Here is an 18,789-nt window from a genome sequence, read left to right on the forward strand (position 1 = left end):
ACCCCCATGTGGGGCACTATTCCAGGACCCTGGGATCATGACTTGAACGGAAGGCGGATGCTTAACCAACTGAGCCCTGTGTGCCCCTTATTTTCATCTTTGATTTAACTCTATCTAGTATAATGCCAAGAACAAAGTAGGAGCTGATTATTTGGAATGTGTGTCCTTTCCAAATCTTTTTTTTTTTTTTTTTTTTAAGATTTTATTTATTTATTCATGATAGACAGAGGCAGAGACACAGAAAGCAGGCTCCATGCCAGGAGCCTGATGCGGGACTCGATCCCCGGACTCCAGGATCGCGCCCTGGGCCAAAGGCAGGCGCCAAACCGCTGAGCCACCCAGGGATTCCCCCCTTTCCAAATCTTTATCTTTTAAATTTGTTTTAGGAAATCTTTACATGATCCCTCCCCGCTTTTTTTAAAGATTTTATTTATTCATGAGACACAGAGAGAGAGGCAGAGACACAGGCAGAAGGAGAAGCAAGCTCCCTGCAGGGAGCCTGATATGGAACTCAATCCCAGGACCCTGGGACCACACCCTGAGCCAAAGGCAGACGCTCAACCGCTGAGCCACCCAGGTGTCCTGATCCCTTTTTTTAAATAAATATTTTATTGCTAGGGATTTGTACAGAAATATCTCTTGTGTTTCATTTTTAACTCTGGTTATGGTACTTGCCATATAGAAGTTTTAAATCTAATATAGCCAGATCTGTCAATCCTTTTGTATGTGTTTTGTGCTTTTTTATTTGTATCTTGTTTAAGAACTTTTGCCTACTCTTAAAATATGAACACATTTTGTTTATTTTTTTTAACAGAAGTTTTTAAAATTTGACTTCCCATAGCTAGGTATTTGAAGTTTATTTTTGTATGTGGTGTGAGACTTGAATATGTTTTTAATTCTTCTAGGCGAGCAACAGTTGTCCTACCAAATTCCTTGCCCATTTGTAAAATCACCTCCATCCTGTAATAAGTGCCCAAATACAAATGCTCATAATCATTTGTAATCCTGAATATAAATAGAGACTTCCCACCTGAAATTTCTTTGTTTCTAAGCCTTTTAATTAAACAAATACCCTGAGTAAATCATCTTGTCTCTAATCCTAATTGTACCAGAGTCACCTGAATGGATGTCTGTATGGTATAGTTAAAATGTTTCATAGCATTTTAAAGAGCATTCAGTATGTGCTCTTTAAAAGCTTTAAATTCAGAAGATAGGCATACGTTCAGAAATGTCAAATCAAGTAATAAAATACATCTTTCCAAAATAAAAATGTATTCCTGTTAACCTAAACTGCTTATTTTAAAATAAAAGAATAATTTGACAATTTAAAATTACCATTCATACCTGTACTATTTGCTACCTAATAATACCTTGTATCCACTTAGTACTGACTACCATCTCACAGATTCTTGACCATTCTGAGCCTGTTTTCTGTTACAAAATGGGGATACATATCGATGCCTCTGTCATAGAGATGTGGTGAAGAGGAAATTAATACTCATACAGTGCTTAGACTTGTGTTTGGCACATGGTAAATATGTGCTTTTATTAATTTTATTATTCTTATTATGATGTTTTTATAAAGTCACTAAAGTCCTCATTACTTTTTTTTAAGATCCATTTATTTTAGAGAGAGAGCACAGTGGGAGGGGGCAGGAGAGGAAGAAGAGACTCTTTCTTAATCAGATTCCATGCTGAGCATGGAGCTTGATCACATGACCCTGAGATCATGACCTGAGCAGAAACCAGGAGTCCGACACCTATGTTACCCAGGCACCCCAAAATCCTCATTACCTTATAAATATCCTTTTTGTTTTTCATTCAGACTATGTTCATACTTGCTGTTTCCCTAAATTTATGGATTTTATAAAACAGTTTAAAAAATTTTACCGAAGGACTCATGACAAAGGTTTTTTGTTTCTGTTTTTCTTCCCAATAATCAGGTAACCTCTGGATACAAAGCAAAAACAATTGTTACTGCACTGCCTGGATCTTTTCTGGATCCTTTGTTATCACCATCCCTCATGGAAGACTATGAACTGAGACAGTTAGTCTTGGAAGTAATGCATAATCTCATGGATCGCCATGACAATAGGGCAAAACTTCGAGGGATCAGGTATTGGGCCATTTTGAAATAGGCTTAATGATAATGTTTTTTAAATTCCCACATTAATATATTCAAGTATTATGATTTTTTAAATTTCAGATTTTTAGTTTTTTTTTAAAGATTTTATTTATTTGTTCGTGAGAGACACAAAGAGAGAGGCAGAGACATAGGCAGAGGAAGAAGCAGGCCCAATGTAGTACTGGAGCCCAATGTAGTACTGGATCCCAGAGTCCATGGCCTGAGCTGGAGGAGGCAGATGCTCAACCACTGAGCCACCCAGGCATCCCTCAGATTTTTAAGTTTTATTCAAAGTTTCATTTAATTGGTATTGAGACAATTTAATTATTATATTTTGGTTAATATGTTCAAAGGTCTTTTAATGTACTTTCAGAGATCTCATCTAGTAGTCACTAGTTACATGAATTTTATTTTGGTTTTGCTTTAAACTTAGGAATGACAAGGAGTCAAGATGAATTTATGAAATTCCCCTACTTATCTGGTAATTCAATAGTATCATTACATATAGGATTACTTCAAATGCTCATTGAAATGTGTTAAATATAAATAGTTCAAATTCCTAAGTATAATTATAATTTGCCTAAGAAGACATGATATGTACTAAATGTATTGTTCATTAAAAATTATATATTGTCTCTAGAATAATACCAGATGTAGCTGACCTAAAGATAAAAAGAGAAAAAATTTGTAGACAAGACACAAGTTTCATGAAAAAGGTAAGATTATTTTCTTAAAAATAATGCATGATAGAAGTTATAGCTGTTTGAATTGTTAGTTTTATATTGATCTGTGACCTTGAAAAGAAGCCATTGGATTTTGGAGTTGGAAATCTCAAGCTACCATCTTTAGCTTTCCATATTACCATAACATTCTTGATGGTGTCTCTTCCGGCCTGTGTTTAAGCATTGGTGGATGCTGCAATAGTTCTAAATTCTTGCTTTGAGTAAAATGTTTTCCTGTAATTTCTGTCTGCACTCTTCTCCACCCTAGGCACACACACTGATTCCACTTTTAATGGCTTCATGTTTTTGAAAATACTTATCACCAGTGAATAAATAAATATAATGAGTGTTTTATGTTTTTTTACAGTGTATTTGGCTTTGTTCTGTGCATTATTTGGGATATAAAGATCAGATAGGCAGATCTCTGCCCTTAAAAGTAATATGTACCTAGATTACCATTATGGTCAGTTGAATTTGATATGTCTGTTGGCAAGTAGCTGAATTTAGAAAATCACAACACCTAAAGTTATTTAGCATATTGTATAATCTTTCTGCATATTCTTCATTCAAAGCTTAAGCACTTAGTATTTGCCAGATTCTTTTTTTTTTTTTTTTAAGATTTTATTTATTTGTGAGAGACACAGAGAGAGAGACAGAGACATAGGCAGAGGGAGAAGCAGGATCCTCATACAGAGCCTGATGTGGGACTCGATCCCCAAACTGGGATCACGCCCTGAGCCAAAGCCTCAACCATTGAGCCACCAAGGTGTCCCTATTTGCCAGATTCCGAGCTCAACTTTGAGATGCACAGCAGTATCTATGACACACTTGCCAACTGGCCTCATGATAATCCCAGTCTTGGTAGATAAGTGAGCCTGGGTCTTTAGAGGTGCAGGGAACAACAAGCAGAGAGCCCCATAGGAAGATAGGTGCAGATATCTATAATCCATGTTCTTTGGCTCATTTCTAAACCATGCTTTGTCCCTGTCAGTATCTTTTATTTTGCTCTATTACTATTGATTTGTGTGTTTCAAGTTAATGTCCCTACAGTTTAGGAAATTTATTTGAAAATTGAATTATAAAATAACAGTTACTGAATTAATGTAAGTAAAATAATTCTTTAAAGTTGGCTATATTGTGTATGAAAACAGTAGCTAATAAATAGGGCCAGAGGCATTAGCTCTTTCCAACTTCTGCTTTTTCAATATTTCCTTATTTATCCAGTTAATGAAAGAAGTTGTTTCTCATAACGGAAGAACTTTTAATCATGAGTAATAGAATGGATTTTGAAAACTCACTAACATTTAGGCTTTGACTTTATATAATGACATTAAGGAGAATTTGGGGACTATATTCATTTTATTTTATCTGGTATGACAGTGATAGAAATAATCCTTCTTTTTCCTTAATTTGCTAGCCAACTAATTTTGAAAGGTTCCAGTTGAACCAAAAGATTAGACTTGAAATTTTGAAGTTGTTCCCTGAATTAGTTATCCTTCGATTTTATAATTTAAAATAACTGGTTAAGCATTTGTTACTGTTGGTATATAACACTTCTTTTTAGTATATTTTTCTTTTGGTGCAATCTGTTCATTTTTTTAAATCAAATTTTATTTTTACTGTTGGACACCCTTTTTCATTTACCTTCCAATTTATCCTGTCAGTCAAAATGCTGTTTGGTTTTCTTAGGCAACTTTAACTGGCACCTTATGGAAATTTCAACAAAGACCTAAAGAAAAAAAAATTGGAGTTCTGTAGTCGGGGGATGATGGACTGCCCTTTGGATATTACTACCCAGCCTAAAACCACTCCATCAGAATGTTTTAGGGACATATTAGGCATTGGGTCTGTGTTTGAAAAACTGGCCTGGGGCAGGAAGCCCTTACAGTTTACACTGGGAGGTGCTCCTTTACCTCTTACTTCCTAATGAACTGTACTTCTAGGTACAAGGAAAAGCTGTTGCTACTCAGTATCTGGTGTCTCATATGGCAGGGCTACTCTCTGAAAGTTGTGATCCTAACAGAATTCACCATGTGAAAGGGTTCTTGTTAACCAGCTGAAAGAGCAATTCAGGGAATTACTTTGCAAAAAAAGTACCAGTTGTTATGAAATACAAAGTGTATGGGCATTATTTAATTATTCTGAAGTGAACCAACAGTGTAGGCCCCCACATGCCCGGCTTGTCCACTGCTCCATGTCTTTCACAGCAGGTAGTAAACCCTGTTCTTTTATGAAAATAGACTCCTTGCTTTGTTTTCTTTACAGTTTGCCACCTAATTGTCCACCTATAGATTCCTAAACAATACAGTGTAGCTTTGTTAGTTTTTTGCATTTTGTGTGAAAGGAACCATATGATGCATATTCTTTTATGTTTTCTTTCATTTAGCTCTATTTTAGTAAAATTCATTCATCTGTGTAGCTGTATAGTATTGCATAACACGAATATACCACAAGTTATCTGTTTTCCCGCTGAGGACATTTGAATTGTTTCTGGTTTGGGGTTGTTACAGAAAGGGCTGCTATGAATGTTCTTGTCCATGTAGTATACCACATGTAACTCTTGTTTCTCTAAGGCCTATAGGAGAGGCTTTGTTGAATAATAGGTTCTTCAGATTTTTTTTTTTTAAGATTTTATTTATCCACTCATGAGAGACACAGAAAGAGAGGCAGAGACACAGGCAGAGGGAGGAGAAGCAGGCACTGTGCAAGGAGCCCAATGTGGCACTCGATCCCGTGAATCTGGGATCAGGCCCTGAGCCAAAGGCAGACACCCAGCCGCTAAGCCATCCAAGTGTCCCAGGTTCTTCAGATTTATTGGACAATGTCAAACCACCTTGTGAAGTCATCACACTGATTTACACTATTAATTTAGTACATAATGTTAGATTTTAATGTTATCTAATAACTAGGTGTTCGGTAATGCTATCTAATACGATGGGTAGGTAACAGGTACAAAATCTACTTGAATTAAAGGAACCTAACATCTAAACTCTCCTATGTGCAAGCTTTAATGTTATTATTTCGGAATCCCAGGATTCAAGCATAGGGTTGGAGAGGGCCCAATACATAGACCATTGTTACAGACCCAAGTATAGAACTATTTGAAAGAAGCAGATCCTGGATTCAGAAGACTGTTGGTCTTGTTTAGTTCGCTTTCTTTAAAGTGAACATCAGATGAACCTGCTGAGAAACGGGCTGGAGTGTTAAGCTAAAGTCCACTTATGGACTTTAAGTGTTAAGCTAAAGTCACTCCACTTATGAGTGAATAGTCTGCATATTAGAATCACCTAGGGATATTTGTGCTTTAAAAATACCTGGGCTTCACTGCTAACCAGCTAAATCATATTGGGGACAGTGGCGAGGGTAGAAGCATGGTGGTCATTCCAATTTCTCAGTGATTGTAGCTTACAATTAGTGTTGAGAACCAATGCAGCAAGTTGAGTTAATTACCACATAGTAATTAACCACAGAAAGTCATAGTGACTTTAAGTGGGGAGCACACTCTTATTTCTGTTAGCTCTCATTTAGCAGTTGGACCTACCTAGGAATGCTTTAAGATAGGAAAAAATTTTCTGTTCTGTATTAGCATATTTAGATTAGTTTGGTTTAGGGGGAAACCTTTTGCAGTCCCTGGAATGTTTCTGTAACCTCTCCCTTGTATAAGGCTTTAGGCTTATACACTAATACACTAATAAGTGTATACACTTACACACTCCACACCAAAGTGTAGCAGAACCTGCAGATGCTCTTCCTTGGACAGCTCCTAACCCACCTCATAGGAGATTGCCTCCAAAGGCAAGAAAGTGTTAAGTACTTTTCTCCTTAGCCAAATTTATTATTTTTTTAATCATTGCCTAGGCTGTATTGCAGAAGTATTTCCCATAACTCTGGCAGCCCTTTCAGCCTTTTCCCGAATCAGTCTATAATTTGCTTTTATCTTTTCAAATTAGCTCTAAAAGCATTTCATTGTTTACACTGGAACTCTTTCTTAGTTGCTATTTTAATTTCTGGTTCATGCTTCAACTCTTACCTTAGTTTATAGTTGTATATTAGCATATTTGTTGATGTTGATAATTGTAATACAATTTGACCATCTGATTAATTAGCTTAAGTTTCTCTTCCATGTTAAGTCCTGTAATAAGAACTACTTTGTTATGTGCCTATGAAATCTATAGTACTTTTAAGCGAAATTATCTTTTTCCTCTGTCACTTCCCTTTTCAGAATGGGCAGCAGCTCTATCGGCACATATATTTGGGCTGTAAAGAGGAGGACAATGTTCAGAAAAACTATGAGCTACTTTATACTTCTCTTGCTCTTATAACTATTGAATTAGCCAATGAAGAAGTAGTTATTGATCTCATTCGATTGGCCATTGCTTTACAGGTATGCTTTCATACTCTTACAATGAAGAAAAAAAATTTTTTTTCTATGAACAAGACACCATCTTTAAAGTGGTGTTGCCTAAATCCAAGGACATGAATTTTAAAAGGAGGTGTGTAGTTTTAAATTGATAATTCTCCAGGTTGTGCTCATATGCATTCTTTTAACAAAGATTGAATGAACATCAGCTGTGTGCCAGATTTGCTCAGAGCCTTGGGAATACTGTGAAGAGGAGGCATCATGGCCCCTCTGCCCATACTCTCAGTCTAGTGGGGAAGAAGTCATTACACAGGCATTACTTATGTAGCTGTCTCACTGGAGTGTGTAAAGGACAGCGTGCAATAGGAATATGTGTCGAATATATATTTTAATGTAAGATATATGTGTGTATTTGTGTACCCCTCCTCCACCCCCTGGAAGACTCCTAAGAAAGCAATTTGAGAGATTGAACTCTCCTGTAAATGGGCATTTATTCTCCTTCCAGAATTCTCTAAAAAATAACTTCTTAAAAGGTAACATTTTTATTAGCACTCCAAACAACCTGCATTTTTTTCTGTATAACTATAGAGAAAACACTAATGGAGCATAAGACCTTGATCTGTTAGCTGCGTTTGTTTTTTATTAAAGGATAGTGCGATTATCAATGAGGATAATTTGCCCATGTTCCATCGCTGTGGGATCATGGCACTGGTTGCGGCATACCTCAACTTTGTGAGTCAGATGATAGCTGTCCCTGCATTTTGCCAGCATGTTAGCAAGGTAAGATGTTTGGAAAGGTCCTTCATCTTGATTTTTATATAAAAATGGCTGATTTTCTTCCACTGCTGATTATTGTTAATTTTGATGATTATATGTCAAATTATAAAGGTAATGCTATAAAAGTATGCATCACCTTTTCAGTAGTGGCTTAATTGAAACTAAAACTACAGCTAGTGTTTATATTTTCTTTGAGGCCTGCTGCTTTATTAGAATTTTTTTGGATAGTGGTCAAGTAGAATGCGTGGTTTTCTTCTAGAATGTCATGTACATTCTTACATAATTGTTTTCCTTTTAAGCCATCATGAATCTTAGTATCTATATCATTTCTAGTTATATTGTTTTATACTATTTTAGTCACTGTTTTAAACCAGTCTACTCAAGCCGAATCTCAAAGGTTGAATTATTGAAGAAAACATTTTATTAGAAATTTGTCTCGTGCAGTTTTTCAGCAGTAACTCATGAAATGGCTACCTGCACAATTTAATATGCATTTCAGAGTTCCTAATTTATGTGACAGAGAAAGTCCACTTGATCTTTGTTGTTTAAGGATACTAGTCAAGGAGAGCCTCATTTTTCTGAAATTGGAAGCACATCTCCCAGTCCATGGTAAAATGGAGGCTTTAGTGCATTCTAAGAAAAAAAACTCGTTTGTTCATTTGACAGCTGCCCTTGGAGATACACATATTACAGAAGCAGAGTGCCCCCTCTGGTTGCTCACAGTGAGTTGGAGTCCCACCTCAGAAGTGCCTTGAGATCTCACACATGCACTGCAGAAGGTGGCTCCAGAGGGTAAGGGTATCAATGGCCTTTGACTCTGCCAAGGACTTTCCAGCATAGTGGCACTCAAGAAAATTACATGTTCTTTATCCTTTGGTAGTAGGTTCAATCAAATATAACACATCATTGTTTTTTACTATATGTACTATTTTATTGTCACAATTTTGTTACCTTCTGAATTTTTAAAATAATAAATGTGTAAATAAAATGAACTCTGCATATGGGCTCTAAACATAGCTTAAATTCCAAAATAAAGTGCTGGTATTTTTAAAAATGTTTAATTTCTCCGTTTTTGGTTTTCCAAATTTTCAGAGCCAGGTCCTAAGGAATAAGGTTATTGATTTGTTTTGTTTTGTTTTTTTGGATATGTTTCAGGTCATTGAGATTCGAACTATGGAAGCCCCTTATTTTCTACCAGAGCATATTTTCAGAGATAAGTGCATGTATGTTAATGCTTTACATTTTAAGGAAGGAACACTGACTTGAGAAACCATCAGTGATGATTATAAAGGAGTAAACTGTTGTTAGATTATTTTCATATATTAAGTATTTCTGTCATTTAATGTATCTGACTTCTTTCTTTGCTATAAAAGTTCTTGTGTAGACTCATCCACACACAGAATTGATCTTTGATGAAAAAATTTATCTTTTTTTAGTATGGAGATATAATTCTTAAATGTAGCATGTTCTCATATATAAATAAGCATTTCTTTAAGAGAATATAATATCCTCTTGAAGACTTTCAATAATAGCTAGCAGTACTCAAAATTGTGGGACAGAGAATATACTAAGGAAAATCTGTATTATACCCTACATTCTACTTTGCTCTTCAAATAAGAACATATATGTGAACAATACTTTATTCAGATCTTGGGACTGTAAAAGCAGTGTAGTATTGAGAGCATCAGCATAAGATAGTATCAGATGGATTGAGAAGAAAGTAGATCTTTATGTGATTGGTCAGGTGCTTCCTGTCACTTCACTGGCTGATATGTGTCTCATTAGCAATCACTGAACTGCAGTTTGATTTTCTTGTCTCAGTTTTAATTAGCATGAAGGTTAAAGCTGAATTTAGTCCTCTTCATCATTTAATGTGTGAATGCCCACAGAATAATTAAGATTGACTTCTCCATTGGAATGTTACTGGAGAAGAAATCACAGCAGAATGCTTAACATATGGGACCCGTACCATGTGTTTTTATAGTCAGATTGGTCACCAAAAATACGCTGATTTTTCTGTTACTAATTACAGTTTTAAGATGTGTTTATATTTATATTTAGGCTTTGATCTAGCATGCTTGTGTTAACTTATTTTTGCTCAGTGATTTAAATAATACTGAATGACTTTTGTTTTGATCAACCTGACAGGCTTCCAAAATCTTTAGAGAAGCATGACAAAAATTTATACTTTTTGACCAACAAGATTGCAGAATCACTAGGTGGAAGCGGCTATAGTGTTGAGAGATTGTCAGTACCATATGTACCACAAGTAACAGGTAAGAGGAGGGTAATTGGAACTCTAACTCTGGTGATTATATTTTGGGAATTTTCCCATTAACCCAGTTAGCAATGAAGATTCATTGTTTATGCTTACTTGACCACAGTTTATCAATTGCTTAAGAGCTTTTTCACTTTAAAATTTTGCCCTGAAAAACCTTTAGTAAATCACTTTAAATACATACAATTTTATCATGAACAAATTGAGTCCTTCCTTAAGTGATAGTTTTATACTTAATATATTCTTGTACTTCAAACAGAGAAGCCCATGGAAATCTTTCTTCATTAACCTGTATTGTGTTTGCCTTATGGAAACGTGTGTAAATTGTTTAATGATTTTGTGACTGCTGTGCTGAATGAGTCAGGTAGCTCCTGTCTTGAAAGAGTACTGTGTAATCTGTAAAAGGCCTGCAGACCTTTTAAGTTAAGAATACGTTCTCCTCTGTGCACCATGTATTTCTTTCCTTTCTTTTCATTGCCTCAAATAATTCTGTTGTTTTTAAGGCAAAACTGCATGGTGTCTTGCATTCATTGTTAACAACTAAAATCGGAGTATCTCTGTCCTATGTCTTCATTGTCATTTGATGGTCAAGTATTAGTATTATAAGTATTAAATTTGGTAGAAAACCTAGTTCTTGCTTTGGGGACCTCTCTGTTCTATATGGGAACTGTTTGATTTGAGTTAGGTAGTTTTCTGGATTAGTCACTAAAAATAGCACAACCTTTGTAAATAGCTTTTTTTATAACGTGTATTTAAAACATACATGTTTATTACAATGATAGTTGATAATCCCCTGAGACATTAATGGATGCTTTTGCATTTTATTTGACATTCTATTATATGAAAGATTCTATACCTCATGAGTTCCTTGGGGACTTAAAGTGCTAAGAACAAAACAGTAGTACAGTTTTGTAATTTAAAACTTTTTTTTTTAAAAAAAACCTTAAAAATATTTCATTCTTATAATTTGGATTTAGCTCTCTTTCCTTCAGGCAAAAAGCCTCATAAACCCAGGCACAAGCACAAAGGTAAATAAATCCAAGTGTCAGTTTGACATGCCCTTCCCTCACCTGTCCTCTAGGAAAATAGCTTAATAAAATTTGCCTTTTAGAAATGGAGCCAGTAGCCCATATATTTTATGTAGTTATAAGTTCAGTGATTAGTTCCCTTTACCTTCCCAGTAGCCATAGTGTATTTTCACCCTTGTTTCCTTTTACCCTGTTCCTTTAACTCTTTAACAGATTGGACCCTTAACAAGTAACAATTTTTAATGAAAATTATGGTACTTTTTATTTTTGTAACAGATGGTGTGCTCTCCCTTTAATGGAGAATGGTATTCCCATTCTTAATGCCTCTTTATCATTGACTGGAAGAATTCTGAATATTTCAGTATATATTTAATTATATAACTGCATAGAAATCCCTCACTATGAGTAAGACTTTTTTCTTTTTAAAGGTTTTATTTATTCATGAGAGACTAGAGAGAGAGAGAGAAGCAGACACATAGGCAGAGGGAGAAGCAGACTCCCTGCAGGTAGCCTGATGTGGGACCTGATCCCCAAACCCCAGGATCACGCCTTGAGCCAAAAGCAGCTGCTCAACCACTGAGCCATTCAGGCATCCCTGAATAAGATTTTTCTTTTTCTTTTTCTTTTAGATTTTTCTGATTTATAAAAATTTCGGTAGTTTACAACCAGTCTGTGGCATATCCATCCTGCTTAATGCAGAAAGAGTCCAAGGGGGGGCAGCCCAGGTGGCTCAGTGGTTTAGCGCCACCTTTGGCCAGGGTGTGATCCTGGCGACTCAGATCAAGTCCCGTGTCGGGCTCCCTGCATGGAGCCTGCTTCTCCCTCTGCCTGTGTCTCTGCCTCTCTGTCTCTCTCTCTCTCTCTCTGTGTCTCATGAATAAATAAAATATTAAAAAAAAAATTAAAGAGTCCAAAGATGCAGTGATACTTTATAGTATAATCAATTGGTTATTAAAATTTCCTTTTGCTGTGTAACCATCAGATAGTCATTTAAAAAAATACGGGATTTAAGGATATATCAAAAGAAAAAGCAAAACGTATTTGGTTTGTTGTATATCATGCATATACTTGTCATTATTAAAATATTAGCAGCCATTTAGTATGCACTGACTCTGAGCCAGTCACTGAGATAAGTACTTACATTCATTTTCTCATTTAATCCTTAAAATAGTTTGGTGAAGAAGGTAGCATTATCTTTGTTTGCAAATGAGAATAATGAAGTGGAAATTAAATAATTTGAATAGGTAACACTGCTCTTTTATGTACATAAAGATTGTTCAGGGATCCCTGGGTGGCGCAGCGGTTTGGCGCCTGCCTTTGGCCCAGGGCGTGATCCTGGAGACCTGGGATCGAATCCCACGTCAGGCTCCTGGTACATGGAGCCTGCTTCTCCCTCTGCCTATGTCTCTGCCTCTCTCTCTCTCTCTCTCTCTCTCTCTCTCTCTCTCTCTCTCTCTGTGTGTGACTATCATAAATAAATAAAATTAAAAAAAAAAAAAAAGATTGTTCAGTCATCCCTACTGATAATATTTTTTTTTTCATGTATTCCACAAACCTTGACTGAGTGCCTATACTATATGCCAAACATTGTTGTGGTTTTTCAGGGTGGAAAGATGTTACGGATTAAAATCTGGTGGAGAAGGCAGACACATGGTTGAATATAGTGGTAATTGGTTCTAAAGAAAGAAGAATGGTCTACGTAAAGTTTATTGAACTGTTGGTGATTGATATATAATAAGTGGTCCATAAATGTTAGGTGGCTATAGCATTTTTCTTTTATCCCAAATCAACCCAGAACTTGAGTGAGTAGTGTATGTCTAGGAATGTGCTAAATACTCCTTCATGAAGGGGTACAGTAATAACCCTCAGCTAGGTCAGTCAGAGGTGCCAGTGGCTGTAGTAAACTCGTATAATGAAGTATTTATGAGTATTTACAGTTCCAGCTTCTATACAGACAGAAATAAGAATGAACAGGATAGGTAGAAGTCTCTACTTTGACAGAACTGATGATAGTCTTTCTCAACCGGGTTCCTCATTGAGACCACAGAACACAGAAGATTATTTGAGTGACTATTTTCTCAGTTCCCCCAAGATGGCATTTTACCAGTTTTATTCCAGATATTAGGAAAGAAGCAAACCCATTATACAGTTTATCTCGAACAGGATAAATAACTGGACAGTTAAAGCATACCTTTAGGGCTATAATCAGAGAAGTTCCCAGGAGGCAGCTATGACGGCATTTGGTCTAGGTTTGGTGAGCCAGAGATGTCTTTCAAAGGGAACAATTCCGAGGCTGAGCCTGAAATAGGCATTAGGCAAGTGTTTCCTGCAGAAGTGACATCATGTGTGAAAGAATGGACGTAGGCAAGAACATGATTCTTCAGGGAATTAGTAGGAAATTAGTCTACTTGTACTGAACTGGAAAAGTAGGGTTGGGAATTATAAAAGCAGGTTGAATAGTTTGCACTATTGTGCAAGCAGTGGGGAGTCATGGAGTGATTTTAAACAGGGTTAGGCATTGTACAAGTATTACTCTGGTGGTAGTTTAGCAGATTGCAGACAGGTCACCCATTTAGAATGCTCTTCAATAATCTCCAGGAGAGATGACCCTGGCCTGCACCAAGTGAGAATACAGAGAAGTGGGTGAATTCTAGAAACACAAGAAAGAATTTATAAGCATGTGATTGGTCTGAGGGGATCATGAGAAAATCAAAGATTTGTCTGGGTTTCTGTTGTGGCTCTTTGGAATGATGGCCTACCACTACGGGTGAAGGCAGAGAGTATTTTCTGCTTCATTTGCTTTATTATTTGGAGAGTTGGGTGCTATGACTCGGTTTAAGTGAAGAAAAAGATACACATTTCAGATCTAATTGTCAAATGTTTTAGATCTTGGATGATAGAAGAAGGATGGAGTTTTATTAACACAAATGAATAGGAAAAAGTGGCTAGTTTAGGGGATCTGTCTCTTGTTGAGTATCTTTGACTAGTGAGCAACCAAATAGGGGGCCCTGTAAGCAGTTAAGAGCCAGGGATGGGTTTTGTGCGGGAGTTGGGAGGTTACAATGAGAATTATGAAATTAGCAGTATAGGGGATATTTACAGAAGCATGCAGAAAGGATGATTTCTCAGAGTGGAGAGAAGAGAGAATAGACTGGCATGGCTCTACCTTAGCTCTGTGGCTTGTCGACTACTCTGATCTGTGAAGCAGGGACTGTAACTAAGCCTTTTGGCTTAAATTGGATAGATACATGAAAATACCTTTGTATTTTTTATTTGTATTTTTAAAGTACTTTTGAAAAAATACTGCATATTAAGAGGAGTAATTTATTCATCTTTCAGTTGGCATTCTGAATTCTGAATTTAATCTATAGGTTAAAATAGGACAAATTAATACAAGAATACGTCTACTTTACCAAAACCTCCATTATTTACTAACCAGTATCTTCCTATAAAAGTATTTTCATGTATATATTCATCTCTCCTGGTAAAGGTTTTGTTTTAAATTTTGTTTTAAGTAAAAGCAATTGTCTTTTGTATTACATTGACTTTTTATTCCATGATGACAGTAATTTTGGTTTTTTTTTTCTGTAAATATTCATGAGCTCTAGATAGAATTTTTAGTTTTTCTACAGAACCAAAAAATTATATCTGAGTAGTGTTAGCATTAAATCATGGCATTTTGAATTCTGTGTAGATAAATTACTTGTGAAATTTCATTTTACCCTAGTTAGATTTTTAATTGAATCTGAGTGGTTTAGCAGCCCTAATTGTATTTCTGATTTATTAAATACAGTGAGGTCAGTTCCTGTATCTCATTTTTTTATGTAGCCATGGAAAATTCTGTTGAGAACAATTTAATGTAGTTCTGCGCCATACTTGTATTCACACAGTTTCCTCTGTTCCTTAGCAGTGCACTTATGTACATCAAGTATAGATACACCAAGTGGCAGCAGAATATCACTGAAGGAAGTTAGGCATAGCTCTTTCTAAGAATTGCTTCAAAACTACAAGTTCTAGTTTGAAACAACGAGAAGAGGAGATGGTCACCAGTGTGAATAGCAGATACAGGAAGTGGAGCAGGAGGAGGGATAGGAAAGGGGTGAAGTCACAGCAAGCAGTGTCTGGGATTTACCCCAGCCAGTCTTGACAGGAAACAGGAGTCTCCCCAGAGGGTGTAAATATCAGACACTGAGATGGTGACAGGGCAACTCTTAAGAGCCAGCAGGATGGTGTAGTCCACGGAGGCTATGGTGAGGCTGCATTTCAGTAGGCTTGGAAAAACAGGTCAAGAACAGACAAGGCAGCCCGTGAGGACCAGGGGCATTATCTTTGTAAGCTCCATTTTAGAAACCTTACTTTCGTGTAAACATACATGATATTTGATTACAGTGGTACCTGGGCTTTTCTGCAGTCACCTGTAAGCAGGTGATTGTATAGGTCAAAAGAAAAAAGTTCTGAGAATATAACGTTAGAGTTTCCCATTACATTTTATTTTCTTCCCTTTAAAAAATGTTAATCTTACATATGCACCCTCTGAACTATGTTCACATTGATTTTTGCCACCCAGTGATCCTTTCCCTGCCCTCCTGCCTCTCGTCCCCTTTTATTTTTATCCTAGACTTAAAGCTGACTTTTCTATGCTACCCATCAGCCTTTGTATGTTAACCTAGAAATCCTTTTATGGGGTTCTTTGCGAGAAACAAATTCCTTATTTTGAATTCTGGTGAGACCTCGACAGTTGACCAGCTGAGAGGGTAAAAGCAAGTCAGCAGTAATGACCACATACTACTTTGTAGCAGTTTCCATTGATGCCATTATGTTTGGTAATTTATATCAAAGTAAATGATCATGAGATTAAAACAAAGAATACAGTGTCCAGGTCCTAGTACTAACCACAAGCAAGAGATAGAGTATTTTCAGTCAGAAAACCATAGCAGAACCATCTGGATACTGTGTCACAGTTGACTATGTATTCATTCATCCGTACCTCCAGCCCTCTTCCAGTAGAACCCGAGTGAATCCTGCATGGTGATCCAAACCAGAGAGTCTGCCACTGGATTTCTACTGTATTTGCCCAATGAGGCATTCATTTACATATCCTAGTACAAGCCCTGGCAGTAATGATGGAAGGGTGGTAGAAGAAGAATCAATCAACTCATAATAGATTTGTGTAGCCAAAAGAAAGAGGGATAAGTAGAAATAACTGGAGTAATATTTGAGATTTTAAGGAAGTGATGTAATGTTCATCTAGGCCTTGAAAGATATGAGAATATGTATTGTATAGTGGGAGGATGTCAGGAAGGCAGGTAATGAAGGATCTCCAGTAGGGGATTCCGTTTGTAGAAAAACATGGGAGGCAGAGAGGCCAAAGCGTGCTCAGAGAAGGGAAAAAAGCACCTTTTACTTGAACACTGGATAAATCAGGAAGCAGTTGAAGTTACTGTTGGTAAGATCTGACCAGAGACCTCAGGATGACTTTTTAATTCACCGAGAAGTAGGTACCTTGACGGAATGAGGTGATATTGTCTGTGCTGTGGTATATGAACATTGCCAATTTTATATTTATTGCAGTGAAAAAGAAACTAAAAATATATGAAAATGAGGAGCATGTCCATGCTCCTAAATCTGTGTGGGTGCATGTAGGAGAAGTGAGTAGGTGTCTCTTGAAAGGAGGCTTTTTGGAGTAGGATCTCCCAGGCTTCTCCTTGTGTTCCTGCTTGGGGATCACTGCTGCGAGCTGACTGGACCTCCCCAACAGAAGTTTGTGATTCTGCTTTGGTGAAGGTTCATTGACTAGTAGAACTCATTCCGTTTTAGTGCATATTTCAATATAAGTGTAAACATTTCACTCAAAAAAAAAAAAAAAAAAAAGCAGTGAGGCTGTTATCAGTGTCAGGATGGATTAGGTCAGTGATTCTTATCTGAGGGTGATTTTGCCCATGCCAGGGAACATTTGTGAATCCTAGAGACATTTTTAGTTATCATCACTGTGGGGCCAGGAGAGGTAGGGGTAGCCCTACTGGCTTCTAGTGGGTAGAAGCTCAACATCCTGCATTACACAGACAACCCCTCACCACAAGAATTATCTGGCACAAAATGTCAGTAGTGCCAAGGTTAAACCCTGGACTAAGCTAAGTCGTGATAACAAACAATGATAGGTTCTTAATGGTATAAAGCAGTAAATTTTTTGCTCAAACTAACTGCATAACTTCATAGCCTCCATATCTAGAATCCAACCTGATCGGGCAGCTGCTCTCTGCAATACTGCTTGTATTTTATTGGCCAGAACTAGTTACATAGCCTCTCTAAACCACAGGGAAGCTGGAATTGCAGTCCTACTCTCTGCTTAGAAGAGGGTGAACTACCATATTTGATCACCAGCATTAATTACTACCATGGAAGTCTCCCGTGGAGTTGAAGAGTGGTCAGTGAGAAACCTGTTTCTTCATCTGTGCTGGCCTTCTTGTAGTTCTTCATTCTTAACTCTTTCTGTAGAATAACATCACAGTATGTATAAAATAGGATTAGAATGGTGGGGTATTGCCAGATTATGAAGTGACTGTCAGACTCTGGACCTAAGCTTCCCAGCTATTGTTGGGAACATTCTATGTGTGTCTGGATATTGATTGCCTTAGCCCTCTAGGAGCTGGGTGGGGCCTGGGGCAGTCTGAGCCCACAGTGTGAGCAGCCTCTTCCATTTTTCTCTGACATGTACTAAACCTAATTTCAAAAGCTTGGGAAACTGCATTACTCAGTGGGCTGTATTTTAAAATTATAATTAAGACTAAAAATGATTTACTTTGAAGACATCACTATAAGAAATGTAAATGGGAGAGAGCAGTGACATGAGATAGATGCAGAATTTTAATGGTGGCACTCTTGAAAATAAATAGGACAGTGTGAAATAAACATGATTTATTAGAGGTGTTAAAATTGGGTTTAGAACTTGTCGAATAAAATTACTAATAGAAAGTTGGAAATACTGACCTGGAGCTCAGAAGAGAAAGTATACTTACCTAGTTCTGGCTATGGTTGAATAAACCTCTAATCCTTTATATTGGAATATACAAAGTGGCTTCCTATTTTCCAATGAAACCATGACTATTAGATGTTCTCCTAGCACCCAGTGCTTCCCCATTGTACTTCATTATTTGTGTAGCTATTGGCTTATTTTGGGTCTTCTCTGTTAGACTATATGCTGGTTTGAACTATATTCGGCAGTCTGTCCCTAACACCTAACATGGTGTCTAATCACCTAATAGGTTTGTTGAACGACAAAGGCGAAAATTGGAGTAGAAAAAAAATGTATGGATGGAGATTGTAATAAATTCAATTGCCCATGAAATGCTTAAGCGCAAAATGAACCAAGGAATACCTGGTGAACTTACTGGTTAGGAAGACACCCTGTTTCAGAAGAGTGGTTGAAGGCAGGATTATAACTGCTGGGGTTAAGAGTGGTAGGTAGTGACGGATTAGAACAGTTGGTGCAGACCAGACAA

At 36.9% G+C, this 18,789-nt stretch overlaps 1 protein-coding gene across 5 annotated transcripts in view; it reads left to right on the forward strand.

Moving 5' to 3' along the window:
- The window catches only part of EFR3A (EFR3 homolog A), a 105,603-nt gene that overhangs the window by 68,427 nt on the left and 18,387 nt on the right, over positions 1 to 18,789 (forward strand). For all 5 annotated transcript variants that reach the window (XR_003138124.3, XM_025450092.3, XM_049092739.1 and 2 more), the window contains 6 exons: positions 1,944 to 2,116; positions 2,766 to 2,841; positions 7,070 to 7,231; positions 7,856 to 7,987; positions 9,140 to 9,207; positions 10,133 to 10,260. Coding sequence is in view for 4 of the 5 variants with exons in the window: in XM_025450092.3 (XP_025305877.1) it covers positions 1,944 to 2,116; positions 2,766 to 2,841; positions 7,070 to 7,231; positions 7,856 to 7,987; positions 9,140 to 9,207; positions 10,133 to 10,260 (739 nt within the window). In the remaining variant the exon portion in view is untranslated. The remainder of the gene's footprint in view (positions 1 to 1,943; positions 2,117 to 2,765; positions 2,842 to 7,069; positions 7,232 to 7,855; positions 7,988 to 9,139; positions 9,208 to 10,132; positions 10,261 to 18,789) is intronic.

Source organism: Canis lupus, chromosome 13 (assembly GCF_003254725.2).
Source record: "Canis lupus dingo isolate Sandy chromosome 13, ASM325472v2, whole genome shotgun sequence".
In the NCBI taxonomy this organism is placed as follows: domain Eukaryota; kingdom Metazoa; phylum Chordata; class Mammalia; order Carnivora; family Canidae; genus Canis; species Canis lupus.